The sequence below is a fragment of the Perna viridis genome, chromosome 9 (assembly GCF_037379345.1).
Source record: "Perna viridis isolate PV_CMFRI_1.1 ecotype Kerala chromosome 9, ASM3737934v1, whole genome shotgun sequence".
Classification (NCBI taxonomy): domain Eukaryota; kingdom Metazoa; phylum Mollusca; class Bivalvia; order Mytilida; family Mytilidae; genus Perna; species Perna viridis.
Window position 1 is genome coordinate 13,505,638 of NC_142453.1, and position 21,815 is coordinate 13,527,452.

The 21,815-nt window shown below is 33.6% G+C and overlaps 1 protein-coding gene across 2 annotated transcripts in view; it reads right to left on the minus strand.

The window, feature by feature from the left end:
• LOC148606858 (ankyrin repeat domain-containing protein 27-like) overlaps nucleotides 1-21,815 on the minus strand; it is a 96,303-nt gene that overhangs the window by 57,134 nt on the left and 17,354 nt on the right. For both annotated transcript variants that reach the window (XR_015915251.1, XM_088545575.1), the window contains exons 7-8: nucleotides 14,429-14,490; nucleotides 6,026-6,065 (exon numbers count right to left, since the gene is read on the minus strand). Coding sequence is in view for 1 of the 2 variants with exons in the window: in XM_088545575.1 (XP_088401701.1) it covers nucleotides 6,026-6,065; nucleotides 14,429-14,490 (102 nt within the window). In the remaining variant the exon portion in view is untranslated. The remainder of the gene's footprint in view (nucleotides 1-6,025; nucleotides 6,066-14,428; nucleotides 14,491-21,815) is intronic.

Below are 21,815 nucleotides of genomic sequence, written 5' to 3' on the forward strand. Positions count from 1 at the left end.
GAAAATAGTGGGCAATATCTGAAAACTGACAAAATTAAGTTTAAGGCAACATAAAATCATCATGAAACATTATATATGTAAATAACTACAGTCTGATCCCTATGTTCTATTTTTAGTAATGCCAGTCATGTTTTTTGACAGATCAAAACTCCTCAAAGAAGTTCTATGCAGGATACCCTAAGGAAAAATCAAATCATATTTGGTTCCAATTGGTCAAGTAAGTGTCAGAGGAGAAGAGTTTCAAAAAATTTTTGACGAAGACAACAGACAATGATGTCAACAAAAACGATGATGGATGCCAAGTAATGGCAAAAGCTCATATGGCCTTCAGCTAATAAGATGTGATTTGAATGGCTTTTATCACTTTGTTATGAATTGCTGCTGGGCTACTGACATTTTCATCTTGGTGGGGTTGTTGTCTCTTTCAGACTTTGGCATACATGTATACACCAAACCTATTTTCATTATATCGATGAGCTGTAGCACATGCCTTAAGCCTCAGTTGTTATAGCTCCTAAAATCTATCAATCTTTTCAAGTATACAGTATATGGGTATACATTTTTGTACAATCAAATATAATGTGAATAGGTATGGTAAATGTCATAGAGACAACAATCCCATTGGAATGAAAATGTCAGCCCAAATATCACCCACTGGTTTCAGTAAATGACAAGGAAACGCTCACACACTAGGGCAGGCAGCAGCTAGTCCCAAAACAGCATAATACACAAGTACAGCTTTTCTGTACTCAAGTAACATAACAATAAACAAAAGGTGAAAATGAAACAAGACATATAGAGGCCAGAAATTCCTGCCTCGAGACAGGTACAAAAAATGAGGCAGGGTTAAATTACTTTGGTGTGATCACAACCCTCCCCTTTAAAATCTCACCAGTGGAAAAAATATTACACAATTAAACATACTTTTAAAAAAATCAGTCCAAAAAAGTCTTAGTTCCTTGTTACAACAGAAATAAAGAAACTGAATATAAATTACACAAATGAACACACTATGGACTACTAGCAGTTAACTGACATGTCAGCTCCAGACCTGTTTAAACCTTAAACCTACAAAAAGTAATTTAAGTCATGTCCCCATCATATGTAAAATCAATCCCAATTCCTTCCATGCAGATTTAACAATGTATATCATATAATAAGGACACAACCCAAATATACGGATGAATGCAAAATAATATGATGAACACTGATATGAAAACAGCGTCAGCTGTCATTTCCTTTTGAATTAAGTAGGTTCTTTCTTCCATCATAAGTGATTCTCAAAAAGGTTTCATGGAAAATAGACTCTTTGAAGAGAATACTAGATTACTTTATGACCTGATGCATTATATAGAACAAAATGATGAGGAGGGTCTATTGTTACTTATTGATTTTGAGAAGGCTTTTGATACAGTTGAGTGGGATTTCATGAAAAAAAAAACACATCAAAATTTTAGTTTTGTTGGATATCTTTGCAACTGGTTTGCTATCTTATATAAAGGGGCAAAAAGTTGTGTAATAAATAATGGACACATATCAATTTTTTTTTTTACATTATAAAGAGGTTGTTGTCGAGGTGATGCTCTCTCTCCTTATTTGTTTATAATTGGAGTTGAACTGTTAGCTATAAAGTATAAATCAACATCTAGTGTAAAAGGAATACATCTTGCTGACAGTAAACCCAAAGTAAGCTAATATGCAGATGATACATTTTTATTACTAGATGGAAGCGATTCATCTCTAAGAGATTCACTCATATGTTTTAATGATTTTTATTTGATATCTGGGCTAAGATTGAACACCTTGCAAAATGTACCAAAAAACCTTTCAAAACTTTTATATTCACAGCTGTCAAAGAGGGTCTGCAGTCATACCACAATACTTGTTACTCCCATAGTGGTATTAATTCAATGTGGATCCTGAAAAATTCGAAAGATCTTTTGGAGTCAATCAGTTCAAGACTATTATCAGAATATAATAGCATTAAAACCTATGATTTTTCATTACTGTATACTTCTATTCCCCATGTTAAAAAACATTATAAATCGTTGTTTTTCCAAAAAAAATGGAATACCTAGATACAAATATATAGTTCTTGGTAGAGATTCCTCATACTCTGTAAGAAATTATTCCAAATCATCTTCCAAATACACAGAAGATGTTTACAAAATGCTGGAAATTTAAAGAATATCGTTTACTTGGATCCTTTAATCTCAGTTTCCGCTATATATAGATGACGTATTATCTTTAAACAATCCTAATTTCGGGGATTTGATACATCGTATCTACCCCAAAAACTCAAGATAAAGGATACTACAGACACAGAAATCGATGGTAAAGGAAAACTATTGACCAAACTTTATGACAAACGTGAAGAGTGATGACTTTTCATTCAGAATTGTCAACTTTCCTTTCATCTGTGGCAACATCTCTTCAGCACCTGCATATGGAGTGTTCATATCACAACTTGTAAGTAATGCCAGAGCTTGCCAAACCTACACAGACTTTTTGTATTGTGCTAGAACTCTAACAAATAAGCTTCTGGAACAGGATTATGTTGCTACAAGATTGAAGTCATCACTACAGAAGTTTTATGGTCGTCATCATGAACTCATGGATCATTATGGTGTATCCATCTGCACCATGAAAACTGATTTATTCAACGTGTCATAGTTTTTCTTTAGTTTCCTTTCCTCTGTCGACTACCCTGGACTTGACTTTTTATGTTCTTTGTTATGTATGTCTGTTTTCCATGTCTGGTCTTTGTCACTGGATTACATTCTCTTTTATTATCACAATAACCTTGGTTCCATTGATTATTCTTAAAACGAAAAAGCTATTGGTAGGTAGTAAAAAGTTTTCAAATTTGATCTTCAGCATTTGTGAACAAACTTCCTGCATTACAAGGCCAAAGTTTGAGTAGTATCATGGACAACATCTTGTTGGTTGTAGAAAACCATTTATAGCTGCTGAATCTTCTGAAAAGGTGAGATTGATTGATTGATTGTTCAGGTTTAACGCCTGAGCAGCAATATTTCAGCTATATTCAGGCAGGCTTTGCAAAAGTAAAGAAGACAATCTGGAGAAATATTCAACAATAGAGAAAAGGCTTACTTTCTTCGTAATAATCTGTATAAAGGCCCAGAATGGGTTAAAAGACAAGACAATGTAGTTGTACTCATTAGATATGGAAGTTCATATGTTCGTGTACATCAAAGTAGATGTAAACAAAAGAACCAATGCTCAAAACTATTAAGGTTCTAAGTCCTTGAATTGCTGTATAATTAAGAATGGTAATTTGTACAGCAAGTCAGCCCAACAAAATAGACAGAAAAATCTTGAGAAGTTCAATATTATGAAGACATTGATGATGAATAATCTGCTGCAGACAGAAATGATATTGAAACTGACACATAAAATGAAAACATGGATGAAAGCTCTCAAAGAGAGTCCAGTGATGAGAATGTAGACAGTTCTGGCACTCATGATGATAGTCTAGATATTAGAAATGAAGACGAAAACCAGGAAGCTGAAGATGACATGCCCAGTACTAGTGGCTAAAATACTTTTAATGCTAAACCGCATCTTTCCACTCTATCACCCAATGTCTTAAAAAAAGACCAGACTATTCAGTTCAGAATTCCAGGTGTTAACAATGATAGAGAGGCCACAATACTAAACAGAGCAGGAAAAGTATCAACCAATTGAAGGAATTGGTATAATATTGAGTATAGTGAGCCAGAAACAGTCAGAGTAAATCAGGTGTCTCTTGATCTAAGTACTGTAGAGAACTTGAAACCTTTGAATGCAACTCCTGATTATGATGGAGAAGAGAATATTCTTGTAAGTGATATTGACTTCGGTAATGCTAAACAAGCAGAATTGCAAAATTTGAAGAGACAATATTTTTTAAAGAATGTAATGATATTTGTCAGCAATGTATTTCAACCCAACAGGTTCCTGCTTTTGAAAGAAATTGAAAGGTAAGTGCAACAGGAGGCATTTTTAGTTGCAAAAGGATTTGAAGAGGATTGCTTAGATGAAATAAAAAAAAAAACTCTCTGACATGTGATAAACAATCATTAAGACTTATTTTGTCTGTAATTTCCATTAAGAAATGGAAAATAAACTCTGTAAATAATAAAACTGCCTTCTTGCAAACAGAACAAATGCAAAAAGAGGTGTACCTAAGAAAGCCAAAAGAAGACAATGCATCAATCAGAATTTGATGCATCCTTAAAGTGATACCAGAAATTTAAAAACACTCTTTTGGCTTGTGGAGGAACAATATCAAAAGTTGTTCCTGCTGTATTTTATTGGCTCAATTTTAAAGGGTTGTCAGGAATACTATCTGTTCATGTTAATGATTTCTTATGGGCTGGTTCAGTCATTTGAGCAAGATGTTTTCCATGTTGGTAAAGAAGATTGCAAAACTTCAAGTACTTAAGGTTGAATTTATCACAGAATGGTGTCAAAATGACTATGCCAACAGTATGAAAACTGTACCAGTTCCTCAAAAGAGAAATAAATCCGCAATGTTGACATCTGCTGAACAAACTATTTAGAGATAAAAAATTGGGCAACTATTGTGACTTGCTAAACAAACCAGACCTTATATTGCCTTTGATGTTGCATCAATTTCAGCAACAGTTACAAAAAAACATGGTTGAAGATTTGAGAAAAGTAAACAAACTGGTACGAAAGGTTCAGAATGATGAAGTTAAGCTTACTTTTCAAGATCTTGGAAATAATGCAGAGATGCTGCTCTTTGGTGATGCCTCATTTGGTAATCAAACAGAAGGAGGAAGCCAAGGTGGCTTTGTAATCTTTATAAAAGGAGCAAATGAAAAAGTAAATCCAGTAATGTGGCAATCCAAGATAATCAGGAGAGTTGTGAGGAGTACCATGGCAAGTGAGGCTTAAGCTACTGCAGATGGTGTGGATTGTGTTATTTCATTAGCAAGTTAGAAGGAATTAGCATTCCTATCAAATGTTACATAGTTAACAAAGACCTCCATCAGGCAATTTTCTCAGACAAGCAAGTCACTGAAAGAACATTAAGACTAGAAATTAGTGCTTTAAAGTAGTCAATTCAGAATGGAGAAATTAAAAGCATTAAGTGGGTAGATGGTACATGTAGTTTCAGTTGGCAAATGTGCTTACAAAACATGGAGCTTCAGGACAGGACCTTTTAAAATGTTTCAAAACTGGACTAATTCAGTGAAAATTTCTTAGAAGAATTAATATTGACTGTAGACTTATATGACAACAGATACAGAGTTATGATGATACAAGTTTCATAGTCATAGTGATAGACACTTGTTAAATACTGCATTATGATACTGACAATCATTAATTAGTCATAGTAATTTGATAAAAGCCATAGCCACACTTAAAGCTTAAACTTCTATAACATTTTAATTCTTTTATATGCCAGTGATAACGACACTCTTCAAACAATCACCTCACAAAGAGAAAGGGTTACATTGTTAACTTTTGTTTTATTGTTTGCTTATGCTTGAATTGTCACTTAAAGGGTTTAGTTTAGTGTTGTACTTGGGTTGTGAGTGGGCCCATTACAATTTAGTTAACACACTGGAACTTTTGTTCTAGGTGAGCTAAAAAAAGTAGGACAACATTTGTCAAATGTTTTGATAATAGGGGTACACATCTTCAATATCAATATAAACATTGTGAATAAATACATCCGTTTTGATTTAAATATTTTTTGAGTTACAGACTTCAAAGAGAACGGACAGCTTGCTAAAAGGTTTTGATGGTATTAAGAAAAAAAAATTGAAACAAGAAATGAAATAATGAGTAACACAATATAAAGATTGGTACTATGATTTGTCCAAAAAATTAATAAAGTGGAACATGTATAGATAAAAGAATATAGCCAAATACACAACAATACTTACATGATGTTATACAGTAAGCCCATATGTACAATTTAACAAAACAAATGAACCTTTTTTGGCTGATATAAAGCCAACTCTCTTGATCTGTCAGTAAATATACTTACCATTCTAAAATCTTTAAATGAATGCAAAAATTCTTTACATCTGAAATAAATTTGAATATCATAACTTACTTAAGGTTAAGATTCAGTAAGGTGTCTGTCCAAAGAATTTGTTAAAACTTTGTTTGTAGTAAGAACATGCAATTTGACATTCAGCCTTTGTTACCAGGGTTTAATCAGAGAAATAAAAAAATATATAAAAATCACTAGAAATCAAGTAATAATATAACACATACCATGATGTTATTCTACAGAACCCAAAATCTGGTCCATTGAATTTCTTGAAAATTCAAAATTACATTTCTTAGTATATATGACACATTTTTAGATTACCAGATTAATTTATTCACTTTAGTCAAAGAAACAAGATGTTTGTTTGTTTTGTTTGTTTGTTGGGGTTTAACGTCTGAGCAGCAAAATTTCAGCTCTATTCAGACGATGAACATGAAATTGATGATAAAATGAACATGAAATGAAAAAGGGATGGGACACAAGGACAATGGGGTCGACAAATTTTGATTGCCACTGGAAATAGGGAGAGGTGGGTAGGGTCGGGCAATTTAGCCTCCTGTGGCGGAGCCCTATGGTTCCTACTCCGGGAGATTACCACAGTAGGGTTCTTTAACATGCAAGGAAAGTGGCATCTTTCCCAACACGGTGCACCACTATGGTTTGTGGTCATGTTTTCCGAATTATAGCCTGACAACCCCAGCATGTAACACGCCAGAGGGGTACCCCATTCCACCACCTGGGGCACACACCCACAGTTGCTCTGTGGGCAGAGCGCCCTAGCCCCTGGCTAGGGTTCTGAGCACTATTTAGTCGCCTTTTACGACAAGCTTAGCGCTGCTGCAGGCCTATTCTTTTAACACCCGCACCTGCACGGGGCCAAAGAAACAAGAAGAATTTGTTTTGAAAAATATAGAAACCGTGATATCACCATATTTTATTGGCAACATTACACGTCACTTTGCTTGGCTCTGAATTTGGATTTCAACATTAAATGTTTCTTCCCAGTTGAAACAAGAGGTGATTAGTATGAATTCAGGCATCATACATGTCTAAGCATATTCAAGTACATAACGTGTATTGGCTATTGCTAGAAAGAATAAAGAGCTTTGCTGATCCTAGCATGATACCACCACAGCTTGTTGAGCTCTGTTTACTCGTGCCACAATACTAATTTTTGACACACTTAAGCATAAGGACTTACTTATGGATACAACAACTGGTTCAGACACGAAAAAGCAAAACATTTGAAATTCCATAAAAAATTATCATTTTTGGACCAAATATAAAGAAAGTCAATATGGCCCCATTGACCACTAATAAATAAAAACCTGTACAAGAGATCAGAAATGTCATTGAAAATGCTGGCAAAGCATTTTGTAAAGAATTCAATTAAAAAAAAAAATCAAAATCGGACTAAAAATAAAAACGTTGATTTTTTTGGGGGGTGTGGCCAAATTTTGTACCCCTTTGACTCCAAAATGGTTAAAGATAAACAAAAAATTAAGAAGAACAGAATATCAAGAGGAACAGATTGACATTTGAAAAATAAAAATGGTATCAACAAAAACTTTGTCCTATCAATTAACACCCATTTTCCTTCCTTTAGTCCCTTATTTCCTAAAGGAGTGGGGCAAAAACCTCTGAAAATTGATAAACTTGGTCCATATAATTTTGTTATTACAAATATACGTGATTATTTGAGGAACATGCTCAGTTAATTACAAGTTACAATCAGTGGACTATATGAAGTTGTTCAATATCTTTAAGAAACTAATGGGATTGAAACTTATTCTAAGATTACTCTACAAATAGCAGATGCCATAATTGTCTACACTTTCACTGGGATAAAGTGGATGAATGTAATAGCCATAATAGTTATGCAAAGATGGAGGATGGAAATTCGGATAAGAAAATTTTTCTTTAATAAAGTTGCATATTCAAATTATTCAATAAAATAAATATTACAAATAATTAGTCGTTCATCAATGCTTGATATTTGAACAGGGAGCATATAGGTAAAATGCAAGATTAATGAGAAATTACAAGGTAAAAATATAAGCGGGATGACTTTCATGTTTTGTGTCTTTTCCTAAGGATGACCATAACATGCGGCAAGAGATGATCATAACATTAGAAACAAAAATATTTCCTGATGAGAGTTATTACTTTACCATACTGATTAACACTGAATTGTGAAAGATTCCACTGAATTATGTTAAAATTGATATACTTAATCAATTCATTCCAATGGCTTCTACTACATGTACAAGCGGTGTTTTGCACAAAATACTGAAAAATTAGAAGCCCCTGCATCATTTGTTAGTAGTGATTTTTTTTTAGTAAAACAAATGCATCTGTAAGACACTAATGATGCCCCACTCACTAAATTTGCCAAATAAGAGCATGTTTATTTTTGTATGAAGACATGGTTTGCAGATTCAGAAATCATTCCAAGACTTGTGATACTCATGGTCCAAAGTCCAACTTTCACCCAGTTCCTCAAAATTTCATGAAAATCAAGATCCTATTATCTTGCATACCATCATTATGTGTACAAGAGAAGATAGGCGTGCAAGCCATATAGCCCTATTTCTGAGTAAAATGACCAAGTGTAATTATCACCAATTTCCATAATATTTCACAAAAATCAAAATCCTTTAGCTCTGCACACCATCATGTGTATAATTATCCTGTAAAATATGTTAGATGTAGTTCAAAAACTGTATGAGGAGACAGCCATACAAGCCATGATCATGTGTAATCCGGACGGACGGACAGATGGACAGACAGGGGTACATTAATATGCCCATATAAAAATTCTGCATGTTGAATTAATGGATTAAGTGATCCATCATTGAAGACTTTCTTGATGTTTCCCTGAACAAAAATCCTAAACGTAACAGCCTAACAGCAAAGTACCACTGTGTTAAGAAATGCCAAAATATAATGATAACATACATGTATGGCTGTCGCGTGGGTTAGGCAATATTGTTGGCTTGCATACAGCAGGGACTGTATGTGAGGCATACATTTTCTTATTTCATAATATACTTTTATGTGAGATCTGAACTGTTATGAGTATGATCATATATGAGAAATGAGAAACAGCTATGATAAGAAATTGATACAAGAGGTAAACATTTGTTCATATCAAATGATATTAAGTCAGTACAGTTTTTGGTGATTCAACAGATTCATGTGGTAAGTTTATTTATTACAAATCTATTTTTTCAAGCTAGTGTAGTTGTATGTAATAGTGTCAGAATGCATGTTACAAAGTATACTAAAAATTTGAAATTGCTGACTATCTACCAACTTTTTCTGACTGACATTATGTATTGCAAAACTGTCATTTACTTTGATGGCATCCTATATTCAGTCAAGAAAAAAAATAAGTGTTAAAGGTTACATTGCTGACCCAGTAATTTTTTGCCTACCCTAGCGCATTCATTATGGACTTTTTGATAAAATGCTGCTTAACTATCATTTCTTAGTTGAGCACTAATAAAGTAAAAAAAAAGCCCTCCCTTAAGTGTCAATATAAAATAATTTTAAAAATAAAATGATTTTACAAACCTACCTTATTTTTTTTCATCCTATGAAACCTTAAACAGACGTTAATTTTATTTTTAATTTTATTTTTTACCTTAAAACAGAATAATACCTACATTCATTGATCGAAAAAGGGGCAGTTAAGGCTTCCTTGAATCGTGATTTTACACTAATCATACATTTTACCAATATGCTTCCTGCTTCAAATATCAAGCATTAATGAATGAATGATTATTTATCATATTTGTTTTGTTGAATAACTTGAATAGACAACTTTATCAAAGAAAAATATTCTTACCCGAATTTCCATCCTCAATGTTGGGATGACTGTTATGACCATTACAATCATCCACTTTACCCCAGTGACTTTGCTACTTAAAGTTTCAAACATATACAAAATATATAGCCATAATGCATGGCTAACACAACCTTATAAAAAAAACGGGTGATGTATTTGTCCAGGGCACATGACATCCACCCTCTTAATAATGATGTAATATCAGAAACCCCTTTTGTGACATAAGTTCAATTTAAACTAGAAATACTGTGCACAAACTCACAAAGAAAATTCATTTTATATTACTTCATGCACATCTACATACAATACCCAACTTTCGTATAAAATTTTATCAAAATCTCTTTAACGGTTTAGGCGGAGTTCCGCTAACAAGGTTTTAAAAAGTAAAATCCTTTATTTGTATTATCTCCTTTTGGAGTTATTTTATAGTTTTGATATTCCTTCATGCAAATCTAAATATAATACCAATTCTTCCATTAAAATTTCATTAAAATCCCTCCAGTGGTTTAGATAAAGTTGTGCTTACAAGAAATGTGGACAGACAGACAAGCAGTGCTGGGTTTCAAACAAAAGGCTCCCAGGAGCCTGAATTGCTCACCTGGTTAAAGTTTGCCTTTCAAAGGCAATAAAGTTAGCAAGAAGTTGTCCAAAAGTAATCAAGGGAACTAAGGTTCTAGCATTGATTAAAGAGAAATCAAGGGAACCAAGGTTATAGCAGTAATCAAAAGAATGTAATCCAGGGACAAAGAACATAAAGTAACTAAAATCATACATACAAAATAACAAAAACAAATGAGCAACTTGGACTCCACTAAAAACTGGGAGCATGTACCAGGTACACCTGTAAGGTAAGTGTCCTTTGCTTATCTAGAAACACCAGCCAAGTTGCTCATAACAAGTCAAGTCCGGGGTAGACAAAAGAGAAAATGAAAACTATGACACATTGAACAAATCAGTTTTCATTGCATCAATGAATATACCATAACGATCACAATTTTGACTCAAGAAGACTTTGGTAGGACTTATCATAAGGATCATTTCAGAAATGGAAAAGTTTCTTTCTATCTATCATAGTTTTCAAGATAGTGCTGAAAACTGTTAAAAAAATCATCATTTTCCCCTGTCAAAGGCAATAACTCTTTCAAAGAGTCGTCTGACAACTTTTATCCACAAAGACTTTTGTAATCCTAATAAAAAGAATCATTTCAGCCATTGAAAGTGTTTTTGCTTACACCTTACGGTTTTTGAGATATACATGTATGGGAAAAACTAAAGTCTGACCCCACATCTGTTCTTTGCAGGATATCTCAAAGTTTGGTTCAAATTGGTCACTTAGTGTCAGAGGAGAAAATTTTTGAAAGAAATAGCAAAAAAATAACAAAAAAAAACAAAAAGGGCAATAACTCAAACATGGATCACTAAAATGAAAATTTGACCACATATAGATCTTATCATGCTGAACACCTTTATCTGAATTCGACTTAAATGAAAGGTTTAGGAGATATATGCAAAAAATGACTGTCCGACCCCTATGTCCTATTTTTAGTAACAGCAGCCAGGTTTTTCAATGGATCAAAAATCCCCACAACAGTTCAATGGAGGATACCCCAACAAACATTCATTCCAATTGGTCAAGCAGTGTCAGAGGAGAAGAGTTTTAAAAAAACTGTTAATGACGAAGACAGACACCAAAGTGATGGCAATAGCTCACATGGCCTTCTGTCAGGTGAGCTAAAAAGACGTTTTTGCTGAACTGATAATGCTCCATGTTCAGTGGCATTTCATTAAATGTACAATACTGTCAGCAGAAAGCAGAACATAGGGTAGTCTCCTGCCTATTTTTAAAATTAACTGTAGCTGCTGCCCCGCTGCAGCAAGTGTATTTTGTCAATTATTGTAACTTCCGGTAAAACGTAAACAAAACGTTGTACATGTGAGAGAGACATGGAGTCTTATAAATGGCTCATTGAGGTAAATAATCTTTATTTCATACATTTTATATTCATATAAATTCATGTTTCATATATAACTTTCATAAATTTTGTCTTGATCGAATTGTAAACAACTGTTCCTTCTGTCTTTTTCAGTTAAGTACTTCTCCGACATGGCATTTTAACTCAGGAAATAAACTATTGGAACATTAATTCGTATTTATAACTTCCAATGCCCATTAAATTAACAAAAAACAAAAACAAAAACAAAAACAAAGCAAAAGGAAAATGGAGGAGATAACAAGGGGTAATTACAGGTTTTTATCAAAGTTTGACTCAGAGATTGGATTGGAAAGGGGTCTATTTTTGAATGCTTAGTCTTGCTTATTTTGTTTTCCAAACGGATGTGCAGATGAGAAAAAGTAGTATTGGACAGACAGTAATTATAAATTCTAACCAGTACTTGGATGATGTGCAAGAATATCTGTTACATTAATTATTCAGACTGATGAGTATTAGAGACTTCAAAATCTTGAAATGCTTGACGAAAAGATGAATAAAATAAACTATATACACAAAAGAATTAATTTAGAAGCAAACCCAGTGCCAATTTCAAGGATTATTTTGGTGTTCTGCTGTACATTTAGGCATTACTTCAAGGTTTGAAGATATGTGGAAAGAAGGTATCACATTTCAAGTGGAGTGTCCTAGGTGCATACCAGTTGATTTGAGAAGTATGTTATATCCAAATGTATGATATGGTCCAAGCTACAGCAAAAAATGTCAGTGCAAAAATGTATGAAGACCCATGGAATCAATAACTGAAGGACTGTGGCCAAATATAAAACCACATGGCCATTAAATATAAAGATTTACATACAGAAACTAAGAATATAAAAGCTTAATTGTAACAATGTTTACAAGTTATCAGCAAAGTGTACCCTTTCCTTATTCATGTCCAGGTCATTGCTCACTAAGAGATCAGTCAAGATTTTTCATTTTATAACCCCATTAATTCAAAGTGAAATACCAGTCTGATCATTCATAAACTGCAACTATATAAGTACCCTTACTCAACATTTTACAATAATTTTCTGCATAACATTATAAATTGCTCCAAACAAAATATTTCTACAACCAAACTATAACTTAAAAGTTTGGTTCCAATTGGTCATGTAGTGTCAGAGGAGAAGATTTTTGAAAGAAATAACATAAAAAATAGCAAAAAAAAAACGTTGAAACAGATTTTTTAAAGAAATAATATTAAAAATTGCAAAAAAACGTTGAAACAAGGCAATAACTCCAACATGGCTTAATAGATTGAAATGGAACTTTGACAGCAGATAGATCTCATCATGCTGAACATTTATATCCCTTGTCAGAATTTGGCTAAACCTAACCATTTTGGATATATATGCGAAAAACTACTGTCTGACCCCAATGTTCTATTTATAGAAACGGTGCCATGTTTTTCGATGGATCAAAAATCCTCATACCAGTTCTATGCAGGATACCCCAAGGAACATTCATACCAAGTTTGGTTCCAATTGGACAAGTAGTTTAAGAGGAGAAGAGGTTTTGAAAAATTGTTAACAATGACGGACGCCAAGTGATGGCAATAGCTCACATGGCCTTCGGCCTAGTGAGCTAAAAAACAAAATAGCATCTTTCATTGCATTCTGTAGAGTAGTTTCTGAGGAGAAGATTTTTGCAGGTAATAACATCAAAAACAGCAAAAAAACGTCCAAAAAGGGCAATAACTCCAACATTGTCAATTTGACCACTAAGAGATCTCATCATGCTGAATACTTTTACCCTATGTCAGAATTTGGATAAACCTAATGATTATGGAGATACATGCGAGAATGTGCTGTCTGACCCCCTATATTCTATTTTTTAGTTAAGGCAACCATATTTTTTAACCAATCAAAAATCCAAATCGTCATTTTGTGCAGGATACTCTACAGAATAGTCATATTTAGTCCATTTAATAATTTCAGAGGAGAAGATGTTTGAAGAAATTGTTTACGATGCGGCGACAACGGACGCAAAGTAATGGCAATAGTTCACATGACCTATGGCCAGGTGAGCTAAAAACTGTGTGTTGGATTATCCATTGTACATGTATGTTGGAGTTATTGCAACTAATCATGTTGATTTTAAAAGTTCATGTTGAACTGCATAAATGTCATGATCCATCAATTGGTTAAATCATAGCTTCAGTCAAAGGGCTAAATGATTCTTTCACCACTGAATGAAGTTATCTTCAAAGATACATGAATAAATATCGAAACAGAGGTTTTCCTTGGAATGTTACTTAGATAGACAGAAGAGAAATTAATGTCAGGAATAGCAGTGCTTTGCCAACAATGATCAATTTCACACCAATTTTCTATAATGATGTTACGTTTGCCCATAGTTACCACTTCATGCTCTTCACTTACTGAACCTTTACCTTAACTGCATAAATGTTCAGCTCCTTCACTTAAATGAAAAAGATTGAAATCATTGTTCACTATTGTTCATTTCATGGTTAAACCTGTTTCATTACTGTAGAAAAGTAGAAAGTATAAATTAAACTGGTGCAATCAAACAAGACCAATATTTACTTACTCTATATATGACACTTTAGGTTGTTTTGCTTCAACAATAGTCTTTGCTTTACTGCTGACTGGCTACAATATTTCACAATAAACAATTAATAGAATCTGTAGACTTATAACCATAATAAAGAACTGCACTTTAAGTGCATGATAGGCCCGTAGCCCTTTTAACTTATCCTTATGCTTTCAATGAATTTATATGATCAACTAGAAATAACAATAACATGGCTTAATGTATTAAAATGAAATATTATCAACAGATAGATCACATCATGCTGAACACTTAAACCCTGTAAGAATTCGGCTAAACCTAACCGTTTTGGAGATATATGTGAAAAACTTCTGTCTCATCCGTATGTTCTATTTTAGTAACGGCAGCCATGTTTTTCAACAGATAAAAAATTCTCACATCAGTTCTATGCAGGATACCCCAAGATACATTCATACCAAGTTTGATTCCAATTAGTCAAGCGTGTCAGAGGAGAAGAGTTTTGAAAGAAATAACATTAAAAATAGCAGAAAGAATGTTGAAAAGGGGCATCACAGATTAAAATGAAAATTTAACCACAGATAGATCTCATCATGCTGAACACTTAAACCCTGTCAATACCAATTGTTCAAGTAATGTCAGAGAAGAAGAGTTTTGAAAAATTGATGATGAGGACGAATGACAATGAAAAATAAATGCCAACTGATGGCAATAGCTCATATGGCCTTTCGACAGGTGAGCTAAAAAGGGCAATAAGTCAAACATAGCTAAACAGATTAAAATGAAAATTTGACGACAGATATATCTCATTGTGCAAACACTTTTATCCACTGCAAGAATTTGCCTAAACCCAATGGTTTAGGAGATAAATGCAAAAAAAATGCTGTCGGACCCCATATTTTTAGTAACGGTGGCCAAGGAACGTTCACACCAAGTTCAGTTGCAATTGGTCAAGTAGTGTCAGAGTAGAAGAGTTTTGAAAAATTGTTACCAATGATGACAGACATACAAACAATGTGTTTTTAATGGTATTAAGAACCTTTTGACAAAGTTCTGTTTTACACTCGCAATAAAGTGATGGCAAAAGCTCACATGGCCTTTGGCTAGGTGAGCTAAAAATGAGTGTCACTCTAAAATTATTCATCCATATTTAAACTGTTGAGTGTATAACCTAGTGATACTTACTATACACTAGAGGAAGCCCGTGAAATCGCGGTCGATTGTGTGGACACAGTACTAATTTGACGGATACAAACAAAATGAGTAATCATTGTAAAGGATCTACCATCATCAACCATACATCAATGGTGTACAGCTTGGTTGAAATTGATTTAGTGGTTTAAGAGGAGTTGACCATTAACCTTTCAGGGGGACTTGGTTTTCTTTTTAACTCAGAATTGCTTTTTTTTTTGCATGCTCAGATATAAAAAAATGTGTACTTTTCTAATGCATGAAAGCGAATATTTTTTTCTTGCTTTATTCTCATAACTTACTTTTTAACCCTTCCTTACCAAATTATCTTTTCTCCAAAGTCTGGATCAAAATATTTTTAACAACCAAAGAAAAAAAACCCCGGAAGTTAAATGGTGCATCCCTTAGCAAAGTTTCACATCCTCATGTCAATGAACTTTTCTGAAAAAATTGGTTTAATCTGGGACTAAGAAGATGTACATAAACAAGAGGCTCCCAGGAGCCTGATTTGCTCACCTTGTTAAAGTTTGTCTTTCAAGGGTGATAAATCTAACAAGGAGATGTCCAACAATTTTGACTCAAGAAGACTTATAGGTAGGACTTATCATAAGGATCATTTCAGAAATTGAAAGTTTCTTTCTATCTATAATAGGTTTCAAGATATTGGCTGAAAACTAAAAAAAAAAAAAAATCATCTTTCAAGGACAATAACTCTTACAAGGAGTCGCCTGACAACTTTGATCCCTGAAGACCTTTGAAGGCATTATAATAAGGATTATTTCAGCAATTGAAAGAGTTTGGCTAAACCTAACAGTTATGGAGATGTATGCGAAAAAAATCTGTCTGACACGTATGGTCTATTTTTAGTAATGGGGACATGTTTTTTGATGGATCAAAAATCCCCACATTAGTTCTATGCCACAAATCACAAGGAACATTCACAACAAGTTTCGTAACAATTGGTCAAGTCACGTCAGAGGAGAAGATTTTTTATAGAAATAACATTAAAAATAGCAAAAATCATTGAAAAAGGGCAATAACTCCAACATGGTTCAACAGATTAAAACCAAAATTTGACCAGAGACAGAGCTCATCATGCTGAACACTTTTACCTGGTCAGAATTTAGCTAAACCTAACGGTTTTGGAGATGTATTAAAAAATCTACTGTCTGACTCCTATGTTCTATATTTAGTAAGGCTGGCCATGTTTTTCAATGAATCAAAAATCCCATCAGATCTATGCAGGATACCCCAAGAAACATTCATACCAAATTTGGTATCAATTGGTCAAGTCATGTCAGAGGAGAAGATTTTTGAAAGAAATAACATTAAAAATAGCAAAAATCATTGAAAAAGGGCAATAACTCCCAACTTGGCTTAGGTCTCACTAACCACTTCCAGGTCAAATTGCCACCACCCTATGTAGTACCAAAAACACACTGAACCTAAACATATGCATTGTAAGTGCATTATTTGTGTGTATTATGATTAAAAAGGTCAAAATAAAGCTGAGAATGTGTACTTTAAAATCATATATGTAACTAACTACAAAAGTGTATGAATATTGTTTACATGTGTAAACAGAACAGGTAAAAATGTGAATTTTCAGTATTATTTAAGTAAATTTTGTGAAAAATTTCTACAATCATCGTACATTAGCATAATGATTTTGGAAGCCTTACTTTCCAAGCTTCGCAACAGTATGCAACTTTAAGATATCATTTGTCCTGGGAATTCACTGTGAGACTTTGAAAAAATCACTTTTTTAACTTTTTTAATGGAAACGTTAGAAGTGGTTAGTGAGACCATAAATTAAATTATGGTATATTTCAGAGAAATGCATAATTTGAGGAAAATTGCCTTTCCTCGTCATTATTTCCATTTTCCCATAAAATCAGTATAGTGATATTGGTAATCTGGCTATATTTTAAGAGGTGCATTGTGCAAGGTATTTAAAAAACAACATAGCAACACGATTTTTATCAGTAACAGTGACTCATAACTTGACGTCTTCCATGAAATACACAACCTCACTGTTTGGGATATTCAAAGTACTCAAATAGTCACACAGCACAGACTTAGAAACACACAGTAATGAAATAGGTATGATATAAATTGTTGAAATCTGTTCTTTTTGATAATGATAAATGATATTTACTATTACAACTTCTTGAATTATCATAGGTATCAATTTGGTGTGACAAGTTAGTTAAAATTGTAATTTTTAGTAATTTAGGGGAAATATCACTGAGGGGCATGATATAAAAATGACCATTTCCTTGTTGTCATATGTCTGATTTTGATAATTTTGGTCTTATTAGACTCACAATACCACAAGCTTTCATCAAATGTAAAAAAAGAAAAACATAAAAACTCATAAAATGTTTTTAAGGTCTCACTAACCACTTCCGGGTCAAATGGCCACCCCCCTATGTAGTACCAAAAACACACTGAACCTAAACATATCATTGTAAGTGCATTATTTGTGTGTATTATGATTAAAAGTAGTCAAAATAAAGCTGAGAATGTGTACTTTAAAATCATATAAGTAATTAACTACAAAAGTGTATGAATATTGTTTACATGTGTGAGTACTTTGCCTCCATGCTGTCAGTTAGCAGAACAGGTAAAAATGTGGATTTTCAGTATTATTTATTCAAGTAAATTTTGTGAAGAATTTCTACAATCATCGTACATTAGCATAATGATTTTGGAAGCCTTACTTTCCAAGCTTCGCAACGGTATGCAACTTTAAGATATCATTTGTCCTGGGAATTCACTGTGAGACTTTGAATATCACTTTTTTAACATGTAAAGTAATGGAAACGTTAGAAGTGGTTAGTGAGACCTTAAAGGATTAAAACCAAAACTTGATCAGAGATAGATCTCATCATGCTGAACACTTTTTACCCTATGTCAGAATTTGGCTAAACCTAACGGATTTGGAGATATAAGTGAAAAACTACTGTCTGACCCCTATGTTCTATTTTTAGTAACAGTGGCCATGTTTTTTCAACGAATAAAAAATCCCCACAACAGTTCTATGCAGGATACCCCAAGGAACATTTATACCAAGTTTGGTTCTAATCAGTCCAGTAGTTTCTGAGGAGAAGAGTTTTGTACAGTTGTTAACGATGACGACGGACGGCCAGGTGAGCTAAAAAGGAAAGGAGTGCAGACGTTGGGTGTAGATTTTTACACATATCAGGGGGGAAGGTTTATTTCAACACTGTTATATAACGGATGGTTGTTAGACATCTAAGAATTTGTGGATGGCCTGAACAACATCACAACAAAGTGTACAACACCATTGAGGATTATATATTAATCAAAGCACTGATAGCACTGGCAGTTTTTGATTCTTGTGAAAATTTTAACATGAACAAAATTTCAAAGATTATATGATGTTAAATAAAATTGTGATCATAAATTGCATTTTAAATACTATTAAGAACTGCCATTTTTTAAATCTATAAACTGAAAGTCAATCTATACTACTGATCCAACTTCACACACATTTACATATTTTGTTCCGTTTCACCTCTTTCCCCAATTTTAAATCTATAAAAAAGTTAATGTGCTTTTACGTTCAAAGGCTATATTAACAAAGTATTTATCCTACATAACAATATACTTAAATAAAACCAATATCAGCTTAAGAAAATAATTTCCTAACACAAGATTTTCAAAAACTAGACACTTTTATCAATTTGAATTTTCCCACCAAATTTACTTGGTTAAAATCAATGCTCTTCACTTCATGTTTATAAATGGTACAATATTAATGATAGGATGGCTAATTTGACTTAAAAATGTGTTACAATGAAAATTTTTAACACATTTTATCCTTCCAGACATATTACTACAAGAAACAAATTATCTAAATGTAATTTTATATTAATTTTGTACATTATTATTACCACCTTAACAATAAAATAAATGTAGAATATGTTCACGTTATTAGTGTCTCCATCGCAATCTTTGAGATAATCTAAATTTAAACATCACATGATGTCATCATCTCAATGATACGTACTATAATCATGTGACCATATTACCTATAATACGCAATTAATATACCTGTAGTAAACTCGCCCCAGTCTAAAACTTTGCGTTGATCTGAAAAGGTGTCTCCTAAAGTTGATCCTTTTTTCAATGACAAAATTTAGTTTACAACTATGGTTAATTTATTTGAATCTGACATGGAATCCGAAACTGCATCTTCGGTATTATCGTCAGCCATTTTGACCAACGAAACAGCTGATAATGTTAGGGCAGTAGATACAAAGGTGTCTAGTGCCTGTACAAAGGGTGTCAAGACTGGTAAGAAGAAGAGGGTGTCCAAGGCTGATTTACAGGCACAATATGATGCCAAATTGGCAGCTATGGAGTCCAATTTTAACACCAAATTTGACAGGTTGGTAGATTTAATATCAAAAGTGTCTGAGAATAAAGGGAATCAGAGTAAGGAGAGTTCTGCTTTGCCTAGGTCTGTTTCTGATACATCGGGTAACGTCCCATCTGGGGAGCGTAGGCCATTGATACCTCTTGAGCCTAATCTGGACGAAGACTTAGGTTCTCCAAAAATTAGTAAAAATACGGACTTTGACGTAAGGCCTGAAGTGTCCATTCATGTTTCCACGGCTGAGAGGAATGATTTTGAGGTGTCTGAGAATGACTCAGTAAGTAATGCTGGAGTTGGTTCAATGGTCAGTCACACGGTGAATATTGATATGAACAAGGGTTCAAGATTTATCAATCATGTAGTCACTAATAATAAGGATTCTCATATGGAGAATCAGGAAAACATACATGTATACAAGGACAAATCTGCAGAGGGGCAGATTAGAAGGTCTGACATGCTATCAAAAGTTTTTGAGGATGAAGTTAAGAAACCAGAAGCTAGCGTTGGCTTAGTTTTAGATCAAACGCATATTTAAACAACTCATGGCGTTCTGCTAATCCAGATAGGTTAAATGCTTTCAAGGAAGACTATAAATCTTGTTTTCCTATACATGATAGTTCTGTGGAATATTTAAATGTTCCTTCGCTAGATGACTTGTTGGAAACTATGTTGTCAAGAACTCATGGGGAAAAGGCTGTTAAGAATTGGGAGAGTCATAGGACTTTGTATTCTCAACCATTGAAACAAATAGAGAAACTTGGCTATCAAGGTCAGGTATCGGCTAGAATGCACATCATTTTTGTTCTATATATACAACAAGCTTTGGCATCTTTGCTAAAAGGCTTGGAAGACAATGAAGTTGGTAAAGACGAGGCATGTCAGACTATTAGAGATATTTTTGCCATGTCAACCAAATCTTTGGATATGGCTGGTCGAAATGGTGCTTTTATGCATATAATTCGCCGCAAAGCAGCTGCTGAAGATTCTGGTTTATCGTCTTTAAAGGACATAAGTGGCAGAACTTGCCTCTCACAGGAGATGGTGTATTTGGTTCTAATTTAGACAGTTTGCTTGAAAAGCGTAAGAATCAGAAGAAGAAAGTTTCTGATTTGTTCCAGAAAAAGGAAAACTGACTTTGAACCAAAAGATTCTTCTGTCAGTTAAGTGGCAAAGGTTGGCAATAATAGTGGTAACAATACTGTTCATGAGAAAGGTATCAACAGTACATGTAGGTTTCAGAAAAGCCAGAATGATTTTAAAGCTGGTAACAATTCTTCAAGTGGAAGAAATGACTTCAAGAAGAATGACAACAAATCAGTTGGCAAAGGCTCATGGGGATCTTTACAGATTCCCAAGAAGCACAGTAGCTGACTCTGAAGTGAGTATAATGATGTGTCCACAATTACCAGTAGGGGGTCACTTGTCAAATTTTCTTCAGAGTTGGGAAAAAATAACAGAGGACAAATGGGTACTGTCAATTTTGAAAGAGGGATACAAATTGGAGTTTCTAGAAAAGCCTTTTTGGACAGGAATCAAACCAACGTATGTTGCCAAAGAAAATTTAGATATTTCCATGGGGGAAATAAATACTTTATTAGAAAAGAATGTAATAGAGGAAGTCAGATTTCCTCAAGCAATAACAGGTTTTTACAGTACCTTAATCCTAATTCCAAAGAAAAAAGTTGAGAATGGTGACAAATTTAAGACCTCTGAACAATCAGTTAAAGAAAATTCATTTCAAAATGGACACAATGCAGAAAGTGATAAATCTAGTACAACCAGCAGATTGGGCAATTTCTCTCGATCTATCAG